The sequence below is a fragment of the Mesoplodon densirostris genome, chromosome 6 (assembly GCF_025265405.1).
Source record: "Mesoplodon densirostris isolate mMesDen1 chromosome 6, mMesDen1 primary haplotype, whole genome shotgun sequence".
Classification (NCBI taxonomy): Eukaryota; Metazoa; Chordata; class Mammalia; order Artiodactyla; family Ziphiidae; genus Mesoplodon; species Mesoplodon densirostris.
In genome coordinates this window covers 12,398,914-12,418,773 of record NC_082666.1, presented here as the reverse complement: position 1 = coordinate 12,418,773, position 19,860 = coordinate 12,398,914, and the positions used below count along the sequence as shown (strand labels likewise).

General features: G+C 42.6%; 1 protein-coding gene and 1 long non-coding RNA gene across 2 annotated transcripts; one reads left to right on the top strand and one right to left on the bottom strand.

Annotated features, from left to right (window-relative positions):
* Nucleotides 1–525: 525 nt before the first annotated feature.
* On the bottom strand, nucleotides 526–10,408 carry PDCL (phosducin like). Its single transcript, XM_060101770.1, has 4 exons — nucleotides 10,275–10,408; nucleotides 8,500–8,676; nucleotides 4,954–5,135; nucleotides 526–2,757 (listed from the first exon to the last, which is right to left on the bottom strand). Exons 2-4 carry the CDS (start codon nucleotides 8,669–8,671, stop codon nucleotides 2,206–2,208), a joined length of 906 nt encoding a protein of 301 aa, XP_059957753.1. The 5' UTR covers nucleotides 8,672–8,676; nucleotides 10,275–10,408; the 3' UTR covers nucleotides 526–2,205.
* Nucleotides 10,129–17,888, top strand: LOC132492308 (uncharacterized). Its single transcript, XR_009532802.1, has 3 exons — nucleotides 10,129–11,119; nucleotides 16,223–16,435; nucleotides 16,613–17,888. It is a non-coding gene; the product is annotated as an uncharacterized LOC132492308 (long non-coding RNA).
* The last annotated feature ends 1,972 nt before the right edge of the window (nucleotides 17,889–19,860 follow it).

Below are 19,860 nucleotides of genomic sequence, written 5' to 3'. Positions count from 1 at the left end.
AACCACTGAACAAGCCATGAAGTACTGTTGTTCCCATTGCCAAGGCGAGGAAACTGAGTTTCAGGAAGGCTAGGTGCCTCAACGGAAGCTCCACCACCAGTGAGAAACAGACAGTATTTGATCTGACGCCAAAGCCCGTGCTGTTTGCACTACCCCTGAGTTGGAGATTTAACACTCTAAGATTTCCCCATTCCATGTCTGTTCACTTTATCCTGCTCTTGAAAGGCGAAGTCAAGGTTCTGGGAGCGTATAATATCAATATATTTTCATCTCCAATGAGAATCAGCAGATGGCCTGTAAAAGCTTTTAAAATGTTTCTGTCCATTACCCAATAATTCCTCTTCTAGAAATCTATACTAAGAGAATAATCCAAAATATAGCCCAAAATACGAAGTGTTTTAGCAAAAAGCTAGGAATCTAAATATCCAATATTAAGGGTCTGGTTAAATGAAGTATAGCATATCCAAGTGATGGAATATTATCAGGCTGTTAAAAATTATTTATTTAGAATTTTTATAACATGTCAAAGCATTTATGATATAATATTAAATTAAACAAAACACAGACTAAATTCAAAAAACTCTCAATGTATTAAAAATATTGAAAAAACTGGAAGAAAATAAAAACACTGACAACAGTTGTCTCTGCCTCTAATAATTTTCTATACTTTCCACACACTTTCTACAATGAGTTTTTTAAATTAAAAAACCATGCACTTTCTTTTTGTTGATTAACTACAAGAGATACTGTCATGACCCTTCTACAGTTAGTCAATTCCTAAAGAGCCAGGAAAAGCAAAACTGAACTTTAAAGCTAACATTTAATTACAGATTACATTTTCCCTGGCCCTACAATGTACATATTTTAAAGTAAAAAACATGAGGAAAAAACTCAAAAGATAATCATTATTATAAACACACAGAAAGAAGGGCAGAAAGATACCTGTAAAAATGATTAACAGGGATTATTTTTGGTTGGTGGAATTACGAGGCTTTTAAATCTTTTTAGCTTAATTTTTGTTACATTTTCTACAATGAACATCAATTACTTTTGTAATAAAAAGTCTCTGCTGTTTTGTTCAAGAGACAACCACCAAGCAAATTACAGCACACCTATACAACGGTATAAATAGCCACTTAAAAATGTCGTAAAAGAGTATTTAATAACATGGAAAAACATTTGCTATATTGGCTGACCATACTATAAAACAGTATGTTCAGAATGATCCCACTGTTTTGTTTAATAAGCAAACAAAATGTCTGTGTACACAAAGAAAACACCTTGGAAAGAAATATCCCAAAATATTAAGTGTTTTACCCTAGGTGGCAGGATTATTCTAATTTTCCTAGTTTTGCTTCTGTATTTTCTGTATTCTATTGAATATTAACTTTCTCAATATGCAAAAAAGTTTTAACAAAAGCTACATGAAACCAAAAAATTACCTTGTTAAATAAAAAAGAAACAGAAAAAGATGAGCAGGGGTATCTTAATTGAAAGATCTTCCTTTAAAAAGGCTTCCCAGCTCTATCTCAGCTCTAATTTTCAAGCCAAGCTGGTCTTTCAGCATCAAGAGGGCAGTCCATCTCGATCCTTCCTCTACTGTAGACTTAATAATGCTTGAGCAGGATATGGGCTCTGGCGACAAGGGTCACCCCCTCTTGATGGGGCAAACATACATGGTCTGGAACCTTTAAACAAGACCCTGGGAGAGAATATGGTCTAGGGGGAAAAAATTTAACTGCCTTCTAAGACTATGAGTCTGATTATAACTAAATATAATTTACAATCATTTGATGAAGGAAATGTATTACTTATGTTGCAAATAACACACTAACTATAGAATTATATTCCCGGACCTGGCAGAGACCTCTGAGATCATCTGAAGACAATTTCCAGGACACTGTCTTCAGGATGCTATGTAAATACTGACTGGAAACAATAACAGAGATGTCATGCTAGAGAATCTTAAGTAAACAGTTCAAAAGCCTGGCTTCCTGTTTATACAATGTTAGGTCACTTTATGGATAGCCACAAGGTGATTCAGCATTCTGATTTGATAGAAGAATTTCTTGACTTGACATATCATAAAAGGGACTACAAAGAACAGCAGAAAAGCCAGAAGACACAGAAAAGAATGAAAATAAACACATGGACATGTGTCTTCCAGCCCAAACAATGAGAAATTCATGCCACCAGCCCAGCCATTCAATCTATTTCCAAATCGCTATCCTCGCTGTGGCAGGTGGCTGAGTTACGCACGGAGGTTAGCAACAAGACTTCCTTTTCTGGAAGCAATCCAAACTCCTGGAGGAAAGCTTCAAGGTCCACCGCAAAGAAATCTTCCCCCAGCTGGTCAGTGACGCGGACAAAGTTGCCAATCAGCTCGCCCCCCTTGTAGATGAGCAGGGCGGGAAGGGCGTTCCTGGTGAAGCGACTGCTGGCCCCGATCACCGAGCTCTTCACACGGCAGAACTTGACGGCTGGGTACTCCGTGGCCAGGCAGATCATGCAACCGTTCATGGCTTCGGTCCCCGGGACGCCGTCCTCGTAAATATGGACCATGACGAGGGTGCTCTTCTGCTCTTTGTCAATCATATCCAGAAACCCTTCTCCACTGGGGATTTCAAAAACCTGCTTGAACTGGGGCCCCTGGTGGAGCTGCTGCCGCATCTCTTCCATCCTCTGCTTCCGGTACTGCTGCAGGAACTCCTCGTCGTCTTGGTCCTCACTCATCACGGCAAAGTCCTTCAGAGTCATCTGCGGGAGGACCAGCAAGTGAGCGCAAGAAACATAAACCCGACAGTGACATGGGTGACACAAGATGTATGAGGCGCCACGCTGAGACTCTAGATGCGTTATACCTCACTGAAATCTGCTGATAACCCCATGGGGAGGGGACTTCTTTACCCCCACTTTACAAATGAGGTGCTGAGACTTGAGATTATCTGTATAAGTTCACATAGGTAGCAAGTATAAGACCAGGATTCAAACTAGAGCTTTTTAAAAACCCAGGCTTTCAACTACTGTGTCATAGCGCCTCTCCATCCAGACAGGCAGCATCGGATAACATCGCTTCGTGAGCTTTTGTCTTTTTGTCAGTCCTGACAATGGATTAATTATTTTATCCACTGTTTTGTTTTTGTTGAAAAGACAACAGGACATTAAGGAACTTGAACACTCATAATCCCTGCCCTGCACCGCCCTCCTTGCCCCCCACGCCAAAACACACAGCCACACACATTCTAAAAATCTGTTCTTCTTTTTATTACCAGTCACATGCTAAAACCATTTCTGCTTTTATAACAGCAGCTGTGGGTGTACCAATTAAGCTATAGCCTGCTTTTGCCACTTAGCACTATTATATCATAAATTATTCCTCATGCTTCCAAACATGTTTTATAAAATTATACATAATGTGGCCTATTTTGCTTAGCCACTCCCCTACTTCTGGCATTCAGGCAGTTTCCAGTTCTGTCTCATTGCAACAACCCAGCAGGACTACCCCATGTGATCATGTGCTGTGTGGCTTTGTCTGGTCTCCACCGCAGCACAAGGAAGCGCTGTGAGCTGTGGGCATGTTGTCCTGAAGCCAGCTTCCATTACAAAAGCATTCTCCCTCTCCTGCCCTGGTGTAGCAAGACATCCCTGCTCCTGTGATGAAGCCCAGCTCTGCCTACCCTGGCACAGAGGAGAGGGTGGCGGCTGGGAGGCCACACCAGATCAGGACATGTGTTGTTACTGCATCACAGCCAGAGCCGTTCTTCTTTCCCTCTCACTGCTCCCCCTCCAGAGCGGTTCTTTCTGACCTGTTATGGTCTTGCTTGAGTCTAATGCCCTGAAATCATCCTCCTGGTCAAGGCACTCCTCACTTAATCCTCTTGTCTGCTCCCCGACCCCGGCGGGTATTTCCAGCCAAGAGCTGCTTTGGGCCACAGCCAAATGATTTCAGGCACTTCTAGACATCCATCCGTGGTCAGAAAGCATGGTGGGGAATAAAGGATCCTTTTGAAGAACGCTTTGGGAAGGTAAGAGAGAGTCAGGGATCTAGTTCCAAATATCTTCCACAGTGTCTGCCTGCTTCTACTGTATTGCTTCACTAAAATAAATTCTCATGAATAGGCTTCAGGTGAAACAGAACAACATCATGGAAAGAACAGGAAAATCTGGGTTAGAATCCTAGTTCCTATTAGCATTTCTTAATTGCACTGCCCTGAGCAAGTCCCCTCCCGCCTCTCAGCTTTGGTTTCACCATCTGTAAAATGGGGATAATATCTCCCAATCTCAGAGGTTTATTTCTGGCTCAAGGTAAGACCTCGAGAAAGGACAGGAAACACATTTCCTGAGCACTTTCAACCAGCCTGTGATGGGCACTGTATCAAGACTGACCTCATTTAACCAACGACAAACCAGAGTCAGAGTGGAAGAGACATCCCCACAGTTACTAGTGGCACAGCTGAGATTCAAACCCAGGTGTGGCCAAGCTATGACATGACTGCACTTTCTCCTGCACTGCACCGCTTCTTAGTATCTTTTTTCTAATTTATTTAATTTATTTATTTATTTATTTTTGGCTGCACTGAGTCTTCGTTGCTGCACAGCTTTCTCTAGTTGCAGTGAGTGGGGGCTACTCTTCACTGCGGTGCGCGGGCTTCTGATTGCGGTGGCTTCTCTTGCTGCGGAACACAGGCTCTAGGCGCGAGGGCTTCAGCAGTTGTGGCACATGGGCTCAGTAGTTGTGGTGCATGGGCTTAGTTGCTCTGCGGCATTTGGGATCTTCCTGGACCAGAGCTCGAACCCGTGTCCCCTGCATTGGCAGGCAGATTCTTAACCACTGCGCCACCTGGGAAGCCCTGCACCGCTTCTTGGAGGCCAAATCAAACCCCTCCGCCGCTTGAATCACTAACCCCAGCAGCCAGGGTAGCCTCTGAGAAAGGCCTGGGCGCTTCTAATTACCTTCCCACTGATCTTCTCCTGGAGGTCCTTCTGCTTCCGCTGCTCCTCCTCTTCGTCCACATGGGACCTGCAGCTCATGGACAGCTTCTTGATCAGCTTCTCCATCTCCCGGCACTGCTCCTCCCGTTGCTCTGTCTCCAGCTGTTTGAAGCGGCGCCAGTCGTTGATCACGCCTTTTGGACCTGAGGTGGTGTGAATGTGGAGGTGACCAAGGATGAGCGAGGGATTATGGGCCAGCGCACATCTGTCTAAAGCTGGCTCCATCGACACCACAGTGACACTCACACAGGGCAGCGTGGTCTACACGCAATCATGTCCAAGGCAGCCTGGTTTGCAAATTAAAGGGCCACGCGAAGGCCCAGCATTAGGAGATGCGTGAAATAAATTCAGATTCATCTACTCAAAGGAAAACAAAGTGACTCTTAGAAAGAATGAGGCAGCTATATGTTCCCTGCCATGAAAAATGTCCAAACATATTAGGTCAAAAAAAAGCAAAATGCAGAACAGTATCGTGGTATGATCCTTCAATTTTTAGAAAAAGAACTGTATGTCCATGTATAAATATTTACAGATATTTGTATATGTGCATGTACATTTGTATGTCCATAGAAAAATAGGTAAACTGTTAACAGTGGTTGTCTCTAGGCAGTGAGATCTAAGGGGACTGGTGAGAGAGAACTTTTACTTTTTTCTTACTATGCTTCCGTATTATCTGACTTTTTTTTTTTTTTTTTTGCGGTACGCGGGCCTCTCACTGTCGTGGCCTCTCCCCGTTGTGGAGCACAGGCTCCAGACGCGCAGGCTCAGCGGCCATGGCTCACGGCCTACCCGCTCCGTGGCACGTGGGATCTTCCCGGACCGGGGCACGAACCCGTGTCCCCTGCATCGGCAGGTGGACTCTCAACCACTGCGCCACCAGGGAAGCCCCTCTATCTGACTTTTTTAACAAGACTCTGGCAGGTTATTCTGTTAGTCAAGCTACCGCCACACCCCCCTGTCCCCATGCTATATAGCCCTGCCCCTTACCACATGAACTGCAATACCTCCTGTGGGATGAGAACATGTATCCCTAGCCCACTGATGTAGGGCTTGCCCATGTGACGTGCTGTGGCCAATGGATTCTGAGCAAAAACGCAACGAGTCACTACATGTTTCCAACAGCCCTCTCTTGCTCTCTATACTTGGTCATGAGAACAGCATGTCCCAGACAGGGGCTGCTCCTTCAGCCTAGTTCCTGGATGACAGGACATACAAAGCAGAAGCCGGGCAGCTGCTGACCCCAACAGGCAGCATGTAACATGATTGAGAAAAAAACCTTTGTTGTCACAAGACACTGAGACTCGGAGGTCATCTGCTACCAGACAAAAATATAAACATCTGTATAAAGAAAACTTTAAAATGCTGCCAAGAAACACTACAAAAGACCTGAATAAATGGAGCAACGCCATATTCCTTGCTAGGAAGATGCAACATCACAAGGGTACCAATTATCCCCAAATTAATCCATATATTTAATGCGTTTCTGATGAAAGTATGTGATTACACACATGTGCCTGCTCCTGAATTTGTGGTGGAAAAATAAGAAAGCAAAAGTTAAGAAAATAATAATAAAAATAGAAGGGTATTGTATGGGGCGGGGGACCAGACCTACCAGATACTAAAACATATTATAACACGATCCTTAAAAGCAGTGTGATACAGCACAGTAAAAGACAAATCAGTGGAAGAGACTACAAAGTACGGCTAAAGACGCAAATATAAGCAGAAATTCAGTACGTGGTAAAACTCACATTTCAAAACAATGGAGAAAAGATGGTTTATTCAGTAAATGATGCTGAAACAACTGGGCAGCAATCCAAAAAAAATTAAGTTGGAGTCCTACCACATACCTTGCACCGAAATGAATTCCAGATAGATAGCTGTGTTAAAAAAAAATCATAAAAATACTAAAAAAAAAATAAAGGCATGGGACTGTCTTTTTATAATCCTGGAGTGAAGAAAGGCCTTTACATAAGAAACAAAACTAAGAAACTATAAAATAATGCTTTCAAGCACATAACAATAAAAAAAACTTTCTGCCAGGATAAGAACAAAAGCCAAGAGTCAAACAATAAACTGGTAGAAATATTTGCAACTCATACCACAGATTAATTTCCTTAATATATAGCTCCCTAAGAAGAAAAAGACCAACTACCCAATTTCAAAAATGAGCAAAGGATATGAATACAACCCTTAAAATTATGAAAAGAGGCTCAACATCACTCCTAAAAAGATAGAAAATAAAACTAAGGTGAGTTGCCATTTGCCATCCATGAGGATGGCAAAGATCAAAAAGTCTGATAACATAGTAGAAGGTCACATATATGGGGAAATATCACACTCCTGCTTAAACTATAAACCAGTACCAACTCAACTGACAGCAATTTGGAAATAATAAAATGTAAAAGTGTAAATATGCCATTTCTCGGAATTTATACTACCAATATACTCATACCCATGATTTAGGTGATATCAAACACCTATCAATTTGAGAAGCTGGATTCAAATGCAGGCAAGTCTGTTTTAATCATCAGCATGTTGCTATGCATACATATTCGTATTGTGCAGTGAAATGGCTAGAACCACGCATGGTGAAATGGTAACATTAGGTTATCTCTGGACACGGGGCTGGAATTAGAAGTGATCATGACCCACCACCAGTCCCTCCCATCAGGAAACTTACACAAGCCTCTTAGATAGCCTCATGCACCAGAGGGCAGACAGCAGAAGCAAGAAGAACTACAATCCTGCAGCCTGTGGAACAAAAACCACATTCACAGAAAGACAGACAAGATGAAAAGGCAGAGGGCTATGTACCAGATGAAGGAACAAGATAAAACCCCAGAAAAACAACTAAATGAAATGGAGATAGGCAACCTTCCAGAAAAAGAATTCAGAATAATGATAGTGAAGGTGATGCAGGACCTTGGAAGAAGAATGGAGGCAAAGATCAAGAAGATGCAAGAAATGTTTAACAAAGACCTAGAAGAATTAAAGAACAAACAAACAGAGATGAACAATACAATAACTGAAATGAAAAATACACTAGAAGGAATCAATAGCAGAGTAACAGGCAGAAGAACGGATAAGTGACCTGGAAGACAGAATGGTAATTCACTGCTGAGGAACAGAATAAAGAAAAAAGAATCAAAAGAAATGAAGACAGCTTAAGAGACCTCTGGGACACATTAAACGCAACAACATTCGCATTATAGGGGTCCAAGAAGGAGAAGAGAGAGAGAAAGGATCAAGAAAATATTTGAAGAGCTTATAGTCGAAAACGTCCCTAACATGGGAAAGGAAATAGCCACCCAAGTCCAGGAAGCGCAGAGAGTCCCATACAGGATAAACCCAAGGAGAAACACGCCGAGACACATAGTAATCAAACTGGCAAAAATTAAAGACAAAGAAAAATTATTGAAAGCACCAAGGGAAAATGACAAATAACATACAAGGGAACTCCCATATTTTTTAAACCTGTTCCCAGAGCACAGGGATTTCCAGTACCTGTGTTAACTGAGATGCCTTCGCCTGCTAACTCAGCATCTGCAGGCGTGGAACTGCCGGCCAGGGCACCCCTGCCTCTGTCCTTGTCCTCGTGGTCGCTGTCCTCATCCTCGCTGCTGCTGTAGTAGTACTGCAGCTTCTCCCCCAGCAACTTATCATCCAGGGTTGTCATGGTGCCTGGGAGAGGGCGACACAGCAGGCTCTTTGCTGGCTTGAATCAGACAGACTTGAATCTGAAGAGTTAGGGCTCACCTGTGCTCAGATCCTATTATGTACAGGACCGTAAGAGTGACTGTTTTCCTAAGCAGGATCTCAGCAAATCCATACCATGACCATGCATGATAGGGTTTATCATGCTCTTTCTGTAGAAGGTAAAATTGAGGCTCAGATAAAATTTCTCTGCCAACCTTTACAGCAAATGGTGGAGCTGGGCTCAGACCCCAGGGATTCCTGACTCCAAGAGACTGAAGGTGTGAGTCACCATCTTCTGAATAGTATACACTGAAGTAGGGTGGTGGCTTGGAGGAAACTACTGACTGACTGAAGGTTTTATCTACACATACTCTTTGGTTTACCTACCAAGTAAGACTGCTGGTAATTGAAAAATTGTAAGAATACTCAGGAGAAATTCCAAAAAGCAGCATCAAGAATGGGACGCTGACTCACTGTTTGCCTAAGCCAATCATTCATCTGTCTCTTGCCTTCCACCTCCCAATCAGCACAGCGAGGGTTAGGATGGATGGGCTCTGAAGCCCTAATAACTTTGGTTAAAAGACGGGCCCATGACAAGATTTTAATCATTCCCCAGTGTTTAAAGGTAAAGGACAATGGTTAGAGCCAAGCTTCTGCATCAGAAGAAGCCTGGTACATTCTGGGAGAAAGGTACAGCTTAGTCCCTGCCAGGCCTGCTTGCAGATCGCACAAGGAGGGGTTGTAACTCCAGCACCCCTTCCTTTAAGCATCCCAATACTATGCATCTTTGATTAAAGGTATCCCCGAGCCTGTTAGACTCCATTACAAAGTGATTCTCCCACCGGGCGGGGAGGTCTTGCAAACAGAGACCTCCAATGCCCAGCACGAGGCCTCTGCACAGTCTGTCAAGCTCATATAGAAGCAGCCTGAATCAGTGGGGGAATCCGGTGACCCGGGCAGTCAGATGAGGAGAGGGGTACCTAAGTGGCAGGGTTGAGAAAAAGGTGCAGGTACACGGCCGGGCGCAGGGAGGTGGAGAGAAATAGGGGGACTAAACTTAAAGAGGCAGAGAGACCAAGGCGGTAAAGATGGGAAGAAAGAGACGGGGAGGAATGTGTGCTCGGTGAGGGCGGGACCGCTGAGGAAGCGGCAAGCGCAGGGCCAGCGGAGGGGCTGGTGGGAGGCGGGGCCTTTAGGGGGAGGAGTCGAGGGCGGGGCCATCGGGAGAGCTGGCGGACTGGGGGCCAGAGGGAGGGCCGGCGGAGGAGACGGGGCCTTTCGGGGGAGGAGTCGAGGGCGGGGCCAGCGGGAGGGTTCGCGAAGGAGGCGGGACCTTAGAGGGTCGAGGGCGGGGCCAGCGGAAGCGCGGCGGAGGGGCGCAGAAGCTCTAGGGGAGCCCGAGGGAGGTGGGGCCAGCGGAGGAGACGGGGCAGGGAAGTCGCGGAGAGCGTGGGGGTCGAGGGGGCGCACCGACAAGACCGTCTCATCCAGGCTCGTCGACCACCCGTATTCCACCACCTCCCACCTGTATTCCATGCCCGCCGCTTCTTCCCGGCTGACCTCAGTGCAGCTACCCGGCCTACCTCAGTCTGGATCCCTTCAGGCTGGCACTTCGGAAGGAAGGGAGCGCTCGGCTGGAGAAAGAGATGGGTCGGCGCCTTGAGCACTAAGAGAAAAGCCGCCTGAGTCCCGAGTGCGCGGACCAATGAGGCGGCCTTCCTGCGTCAGCGCGGATATACGCTGCCCAATTAGAGGAAGCGTATCCTGGCGGCCAAGGGAGAAGCTACGGGTCCTACTTGGGGACAAACATCTCGACAATAATAATAGGCTTCTATTTTTATTTTTGTTTTAATTTGAACGAAAGGCCACACTAGATATGTCCAGCTTTGAGCAGTAAGAACAATTTCGTTACCTTTGAAGTTTCCGAAAACATTCCACATGTATTTTTTTTAATTGATTCTTAATCACATCACGTCTATTAAGACAGAAGACAGACTCGGACATTAATTTGCCCAAGAACACATAGCCCTTTTGGATTAAAAAAAGAAGAAGAAGGAAAAAAAAAAAAAAAACCAAGTCCAGGACAACTAAACGCAAAGTGAAATCCTGGATTGGACCCTGGAACAGAAAAAGGACGTGAATGGGACAGCTGACGAAATTTGAGCAAGGTGTATCAAGTAATAATATTATTGTATCAATAGTTTTGATAATTGTACTACGGTTATGTAAGATGTTAACTTTAGGGGATTCTGGGTGAAGAACATAGGGGTACTCTATACTATTTTTGCAACTTTTTGGAAACCTAAAATACTGTCAAATTCTGAGCCCTTATTGAGATGTCCAGTATACAACACGAAGTAGCTCATGGAAAGCTTTGTGTAAATTGAATCATTCGAAATATACTAAAACAATACACTCTTTAAAACAGGTAAGTTTTATTTCCCTAAAGTTTGAGAGATTCTTAATTTGTGGTTCTACACCACCTGCAATTGTCTGCAAATTTGTATATGTGCATATTTTTCTGAGAAGCTGTTTGTTCAGGCTACCAAAAGAGTCAGAACCCCCATCCCCAAAGTTAAGAACAATTCATATAAAGAGATCCTATGGTAACTTTTTATATTTTTTGTTTGCATAATGAATAATCAGATTTCTGTGAACAGCCAACTTGAATATGCTTGTGATCTGCTGTTAAGTGACAAGCCAGGACCCAGCAACAGTGCCCCTGTGTAGGAGAGTCCCCCTAAATATTTGTTAAATGAATACTAGATAAATGCTTTGCTTTTTTGTTTTTACTCACATCTCCCTGAAGCAGGGTTCTTCTTCATGCATGGTGCTCCTTTTCCTTCAAAATTCACTTTAAATTTAAGGCTGCAATCCTCATGGGGGCCCTCAGAGCTGCTCAACAATCGTAGTTGCCCTGGGCAGGCTACTCCCCGACTCTAGGCGAAGCAGTTCACATCTCTTCTCTCAAATGTTCAACACCCTCTCCCCGCCTACCTTATGACTGCGATTCTTATTTCACATGAAAAATAGAAGCAATCAAAAGAGACCTGCACCTTCAAAACGTACAACAACCCCCTGCATCTGTACCTGTTAAATGAATCACCAGTGCAGCGGATCCCGCTCCTCCAGCCTAGTAAGGAAGTCTGCGCCTGCAGTTACCTCCTCTCTCTCTCCCCTGCATATTCAGGCTTTCTTTCTAATACTTTCTATTTTCTTTCTAAAATTTTCCTAGTTTTCATTTCTAAAAGAAAATCCTCTCAGATACCATTTTCCACTGTTCAGATTGTTTTTAAAAAGTTTGATAACAGTGAGACTGTGGGGAATACATGGCTGGTGAAAGTATAAGTTGATACAACTCTTATGGATGGCAATTGAGAAATAGCTATCAGTATTGCAAAAACATATGCCTTTAACTCAGCAATTCCACTCCTGGAAGTTTATCCTATAGATATACTTGCATGAATGTATTGTTTAAAAATAAAGGAACATGGAGAACATTATGTATTAGTTTCCTGCCTTTTGCAAAAAAAAAATAGGAATAATGTTTTCTTATGTGTGCATGAAGAAAAGAATTGACGAATATACAAGAAATAATAAATTAAGATGGGAATCAGGAGTGAAAGGGAGACATTTTATACATAATGTTTTATGTGTAATTTTTAATCATGTGAAAGCATTATCTATTATGTTCCAAAAGTTAACAATTTTTTTAGAGTCAACCCTCACTTTCCTCCCTCACCATGCCTCTCCAAGCCACATCTCATTTCTCTGATCTCCTTTACAGCCAGATCTAATAGATCTGCCCTGTTCCCTCCTCATCCTACTTCAATTAGGTTTTTGTTCCCACCAGTCCACTGAGACCACACCTATGAAGGCAGTGACTTCCAAGTTGCCAAATCCTCGGTAAAGTCTCGGTTCTGCTTTAATTGAACCACTCAGCAGCATTTGACAGTTAATCACTCCTCCTTCTGGAAACCCTTTCTTTTCTTGGTTTTCAGAAGGATACCTTCTCCTAGTTTCTCCAGCTTTGTTGATACCCTCATTAACTGCTCTGCTTCTGACCTCTAAATAACGGAATGCCCCAGGTTCAAACTTTTGACACCTTCTTTGTGTATACTCGTTCTATATATACTCCTGTCAAAGAATACCATGGAGGCAGTTAATTATATGCAAACAAATTTACTCATAGGAAGGAGAGAATCAATAGGTGACTGTCAACGAGGGTTTAAAAAATGGATTCAAAAAAGACAGGGGGGAAATGTGGGATGTCAGGAAACCATGAGCCTTGTCTGCTTTTCTAGAGGGAAACTGACAAGCTAGCATTTTGCAAAGCAGTCAGTCTAGGCAGTCCGCCCTGGAGCTGTCTGGCTCAAGGCATCAATGAAAACAATGTTAGCTATTTATAGATTCTCCAGAAAACTGTTAAGTCGAAGTACACAGAACAGGTTGTCTCTGTATATTGTAAGAGAGAAAGAGAGAGAGAGAGAGAGAGAGAGAGAGAGACGGAATCTAAGACCAAGATGGAAACCAGTCTTTTATAACCTAACCTTAGAAGTTACACCCAATCACTTCAGTTGTATTATTTTCATTAGAAATAAGCCAGTGAGTCCAGCCCACACTCAAGGGGAAGGAATTACACAAGAACATGAATACCATACCAAGAGGCTCAGGGGCCCATCCTATGAACTACTTACCACAGAAGCTCTCTTTAGGGGGACTGAAGGCCAGTTAAGTATGGAGACATATTTAGGTTGATAATATTTTAGAGGATTTTTTTTTTTTAAGGCTGCGTTGGGTCTTCGTTGCTGCTTGTGGGCTTTTCTCTAGTTGAGGTGAGCGAGGGCTACTCTTCGTTGCGGTGCGCGGGCTTCTCATTGCGGTGGCTTCTCTTGTTGCAGAGCACGGGCTCTAGGCGCACGGGCTTCAGTAGTTGTGGCTCACGGGCTTAGTTGCTCCACAGCATGTGGGATCTTCCCGGACCAGGGATCAAACCCATGTCCCCTGCATTGGCAGGCGGATTCTTAACCACTGAGCCACCAGGGAAGTCCTGAGGATTTTGAAGTTAGGTAACATAATTAAAAGCCAGAAAGGATAGCTGTCATTGTAAATTACACAGCTTAAAGAGTTGAGGAGACAGAAAACAGGAATAAACAAAAGGTAAAAAGTAAGAGAAAGAGGAGGAGAAAACTAATAAAATGCAAGTCTAAATGTAAATTTACAGTTTTAAGATTCATCTTTATTGGTCTCTTAATATATTCATTCTCCTAGTTGTGTATTATAGAGGGATTATCCAGTGGTATCCTTGCTAGGAGTGTAGTTTGCATCTGTCAGGAATATGACTGTGTACATGAGATAGTTAACAGTATTCATCAGGACCACTCCATTTATCTTACCAGTATCTGGGGATGATGTGGATAGTGAAGTTTCCTTTTAATGAGAGTACCATGTGTAATTTATAGTTTGTCAAGTATTTTACCTGTAATGTAAGGTTTTTGTTTATCCATAGAGTATTGAAGGTATTCCCTAATGGGAAAACCAAAATAAGCTGTTAAAGCATTTGCCTTTTATCAAGGGAAAATCTTGATCCAACCAGAAGATTTACAAACTATTATTAAACATATTTAAAGTTTTGAAGTAACTGAATGAAATTTATATAGAAATGCTTAGATGCCTCGAAGCTGGGTTCCAAGGCTTGCTCTACCCTTATAGTTTTCCCAGATCATAATAATTAGAGATAAAACAAGATTTGGTCCTCCACTGAGTTGCCCAGATAAAATTTTTTCCACCAATATTTTTGTAAATTTAGAACAGATTTGTCCCTGCCACTTGGATTATTTTTGTTATGCAAGTATTAAAGGTCTAAAGGTGGTTTTGGATGACATCAACCAGTATGAGGATTGTTTGAAATAACCGGTCTTTCTCTTTTCCTCCCTCCCTGTCAGTGTGGGGCCAGTTTGTGGCAATTGAACACGTCTTTCTTATTTAGAAATTAAACAACTTTTAGACATCAGTTAGATTAAACTTCTTTTTGTATTAATGAATATAAAACCAGTAAGGGCCACTTCCTTATATAATGGTTTAAAAAATTTTTTTAATTGGTATCTTTAGTGTAGGCTTTAATTTTGTAACTTGAAATTTGCTTTAGATGTTGGATTGTCTTTAAGAAGCAATTACATTTCTTTTTAATGTTTTGATTGAAAGCATCTGAGAAAATCAGAAAACCTCTGCTTTCATAGCTTTAGTAACAATATTCTTAGTAACAATATTTTTCTTTAAATAGCCCACACACTTAAAAATGTAAAAGGCAAATTTTTTCTTTTTTAGAAATATTTCTGTCTCTTATTTACAGACATTTTTAATCTCTATAAGCCAATCAGAATGGAGCTTCATTAAATTTTGAGACCTTATAATAACAAATATAACCTGTATTCTGATTAATATGGTGGATTACACTGGTTGATCTTCAAGTGTTAAACCAACCTTACATTACTGAGATAAACCCTATTTGGACATGTTGTATTATAATTTATATAAATATCTGGATTTGCTAACACTTTAAGGATTTTTGCATCTATGTTCACAAGGGATACTGAGCTGTAATTTTTGTGTAAATTTACTATCAGGTTTTGATGCCAGGGTTTTATTCGTCTAATAAAACTAGTTAGGAAGTTCCCTCCTCCTCCATTTTCTGAAGGCGCTTCTGTGAAACTGAGGTTATTTTGTCCTTAGATGTTTAATAGAATTCACCTGTGAAACCATTGGGAGGCCTGGAGTTTTCTTTGTGGGAAGCTTTTCATAATGAATTTCACTTGTTTAGTAGATACAACGCTATGGCAGGCAGCTTCTAAAATGGTCCCTGTGCCAATAAATAATCTGTCTCTCAGCTCTCAATTCACCCTTCTTGCTTTGCAATAATGGACTGAATTCCTTTAAACATCTCTCCTTTGCAGTGAGCACAATGATAAGCTTCCTCACTAGAGGGCACTGGAGGAGGAGGGCTGTGGTCAGTGGTAAGGCTCTAAGGACATACAGTGGGTTCTTCCCCAGCCACAGGCCCAGCACATGTGGTTCCTTGATGATCTTGCAACCTCTGTCTGGACTAGCAATAATTTTCCTGTGACCCTCTCAACATGGAAATCAGTGTCCTGAAGGCCTCCTGTCTGCACTGGCGCCAGTTCCCTCCACAGGCTCCTCTGCAGCTCGCCTGTGTTTCCAGACTTGCTTTCTGCTTGCCAGCAACCAGTCCCAGCCTGGGTAAACCAGCAAACTTCTCTGCTGCCCAGTGGGCTGAACTTCACCTTCTCCAATGAGGTCTGCACCCCAGTCTTGATAAGAGGCCCCTTTCCAAGTCTGTCCTTCCTTAGTTACTCTCCCTAAGCCATAGGGTACCATATGGGATTTCCTTAATCTTATAGTCGCTCATCTACTAAATTTTAATAATTCTTTTGTGTCAAACATCCCCTCTATGGTTTTTTTTTTTTTTTTGCGGTACGTGGGCCTCTCACTGTTGTGGCCTCTCCCGTTGCAGAGCACAGACTCCAGACGCGCAGGCTCAGCGGTCATGGCTCACGGGCCCAGCCGCTCCGTGGCATGTGGGATCCTCCTGGACCGGGGCACGAACCCGTGTCCCCTGCATCGGCAGGCGGACTCTCAACCACTGCGCCACCAGGGAAGCCCCCGCTCTATGGTTTTTATCTCCTGATGGGGGATAAAGAAGTCACTAGGTCCAGTCCACACTCAGGTGAGAGCTTATGCCAGGACATGAATACCAGGCAGGGGTCTTTGGAAGCTTTATCGGTCCGAGTGGGGTCTGGACCTAGTGACTTGCTTCTAAGTGACAAAACCGATGGGATATTGTTTCCAAGATTAGGCTATAAAAGATTGTGACTTTATTGCGTGCTTTCTCTCTTTTGTGCAGGCGTGAATGCAACCTGGCCCCCACCCCCTGCTTGGTCCCAGGTTCTTCCTGCTTGCTGCTTGGATGAGCCAAGCTAGCATATTGATTGTAAGTTGCCCTAGAGAGGGTCAAGTGGCAGAAAACTGAGGGCAACCTTCAGCCAATGAAAACCTGAGGCTGCCATTCCAACAGTTCAGGAGGAACTGAATCCTGCCAATAATAAGGGGAGTGAGCTTGGAAGCACACCCTTCACCAGGAGAGCCACGAGATGACTACAGAGCCAGCTAACGCCTAGGTTGTGAGAGACCCAGAGCAGAGGACTCCTCTAAGTCACATGCAGATTCCTGACCTACAGAAACTGTGAAACAATGTTATTGTGTTAAGCTGCTAAATTGAGGGTACTTTGTTATGTGATTATAGGTAACTAATACAAGAGTTATTCCAATTTTCCTTTTCATCCTGTATCTGTTTTGGTAAATTGTATTTTGAAGGAATTTGTCCATTTTTAAGTTAAGACCATATAGTCGAATTTATCCATTTCCTTCAGAGGTTGACCAAGTACACTAATTTATCTGCTCAAAAAATACTTCAGAAACAAAAAACGTCCACACAAAGACATGTACACAAATGTTCATAGCAGCTTTATTTGTTAATAGTCAAAAAATCTAAACAACCCAAATGTTCTTCAATGGGTGAATGTTTAAACAAAATGTGGTATGTCCATACCATGGTATACTACTCAGCAATAAAAAGGAATGAACTACTAATACATGCAACAATTTGGATGGATCTCAAGGGAATTATGCTGAGTGAAAAAAAGCCAATCTCAAAAGGTTACAGTCTGCATAATTTCACTTATATAACATTCACATAATGACAAAATTACAGAGATGGAGAAGAAATCAGTGGTTGCCAGGGGCCAGGGATAGGAAAATGGGGGTAAGGGAGGGGAATGACATGAATATAAAGGGATAGCACAAGGGATCATTGAGGTGATGGAACAATTGTTCTTTTTTTTTCAGTTCTGTTATCTTAAGTTGTAGTGGTTCCACAAATCTACATGTGATAAAAACTGAATACAACTACACACACACACACAAATGAATGCATGTGAAAGTGAGTGAAATCTGAGTAAGTTCTGTAGATTGTTACTAATGTCAATTTCCTGGTTTTGATATTATAGTATAGTTATGTAAGATACTACCATTGGCGGAACTGTATGAGGGTACATGGGTCCTCTTTGTATTATTTTTGCAAATTCTTGTGAATCTATAATTATTTCAGAATATAAAGTAAAACAAAACAGAACAAAAACAACTTCAGTTGATCTCATCCAGTCTCTTGGGTTAAAACATCTATTTTAAATAGCACTCCCCAGACCCTCCACCCCCATTACTCTGCATCTAATTTTCACTGAGTTGACTTTTGAGTGAAGACCTGAAGAATGTGAGAGAGCTAGTGATGAAGATTCTTACAGGGGTCGGGAAGCCTCCTACCCTTACAGAACAGCAAGGGTAAAGGCCCTAGGATGGGAGCATGCCTGGCTGGCCTGGTGAAGAACTCAGTGGCCAGTGCAGCTGGAGCAGTGAACAAAGTATCAAAGAAAAGACTTTGGCTTTCACCCTGAGTGAGGTAAGAAACATTTGGAGGGTTTTGAGCCAAGAGTGAAGTGATCAAACTGACATTTTAAGAGGATCTCTGTAGCTGCTGTGGTTAAGAATAAACTGAAGGGAGGCAAGGGCAGCAGCAGGGAGAACAGGAAGCCATCCCAGTTCAGGTGAAAGATAATTGTGGCTTGGACCTCAGTGGTGAAGTGGTCAAATTCTCAACATTTATTTTGAAGGCAGAGCTGACAGGACTTGCTGCTGGACTACGAGGAGTAGTCAAGGGGGAAATAACTGAAATGGGGAAGACTGGAGGTACAGTTTGGGGACTCAGATTTGGACATGTTACGTCTGAAATGTTCATTAGAGACCCAAATGAAGATGTTCGGCAGACTGCCCTATCTAAAACTGCCCACAGTACTTAGAACTACAATGTAAGTTTCATGAAATTAGGGACTAATTCACTACTCTCTAATGCCCAGTACGCAGTAGATTCTCAAAAGTATATTTGTTGAATGTCTCTCTAAACTACCTAGGCCTGAACATTTGATGATGGATGTCATTGAATGCACCTGGGCTAAGACAGGCCCCAAACCCGTTTTCATTCTTTACGGCAGTGGTTCCCAAACTTTTCTGCACATTGGCAGCACCTGGGGAGCTTCAAATGTACTGATGCCTTGATCCCACCTCCTGAGAGTGTGTTTTAATTGGTCTGGGGTGTGATCTGGGCTTTGGGGTTTTTTAAAAGCTCCCTAGGTGATTGCCATGTGCAGGTAAGTTTGGAACCACTGCACTATTGAGTTTTCAATTATAAAAAATCTTTGTTAAAGTGCATGATCATTACTCCAATAGGTGTCAATTATAAGGGAAATAAAAATCTTCCTGGGATTCATTTCCTTCAGTTAAGTTTCCTCTCCTTTGCCTGGATCAACTATCCATGGTTCTTCCTCTTCTTCCTGATCTCAATGATCATGCCAGGGCTTATACAAGATCACCTGTTTCACAAATATTGGTCTGTTTTCAGCAACGAGGTCTGGGATTCTAAGCCAAATTTAATCCACGATAATGTGGAGATGTCTGGTAGGCTTCCTCTACAACAAATCCTGTCAATTGCGCTCTCCTACTTTTCAAATCCATCTCTTCCTCCATCCTCTCTTTGGCCATGCCCTAAACACTTCTTACCTAGATTGTTGGCCTGGTCTCCCTGCTGGTCAATCTCCAGCTTCACCTCACACTATTACCGAAGTGATCTTCTAAAACCCCAAATCAATCAGATCATCTAACTTCCAAGACTCCCTATCAGTCTCTTTAGTATTTAGTGTCCTTCACAGAGGTCCCTATTTACCTCATCTAGCTATGTGATCTGATCGCAATGATCAGATCACACAGCTAGATGAGGTAAATAGGACAAATTGGACAAATTCTCTAAGGTCTCTGCCTCAGTCTTCTCATGTGTAAAATGGTGACAATAATGGTTCTAGATGATAATATACCTACAGCACTTAGAACTGTGTCTGGAACATATTAAGTGCTGTTAAGAGTTAGTTAAGCTATTCCTCAAACACTCCTTCCACTGTAACACTTATGGCTAAAATAGATTCCAACCATCACCATCACCATCTTTGGAAGGTAGAATAAGACTTGAATCAGAAATCTGACTCCATT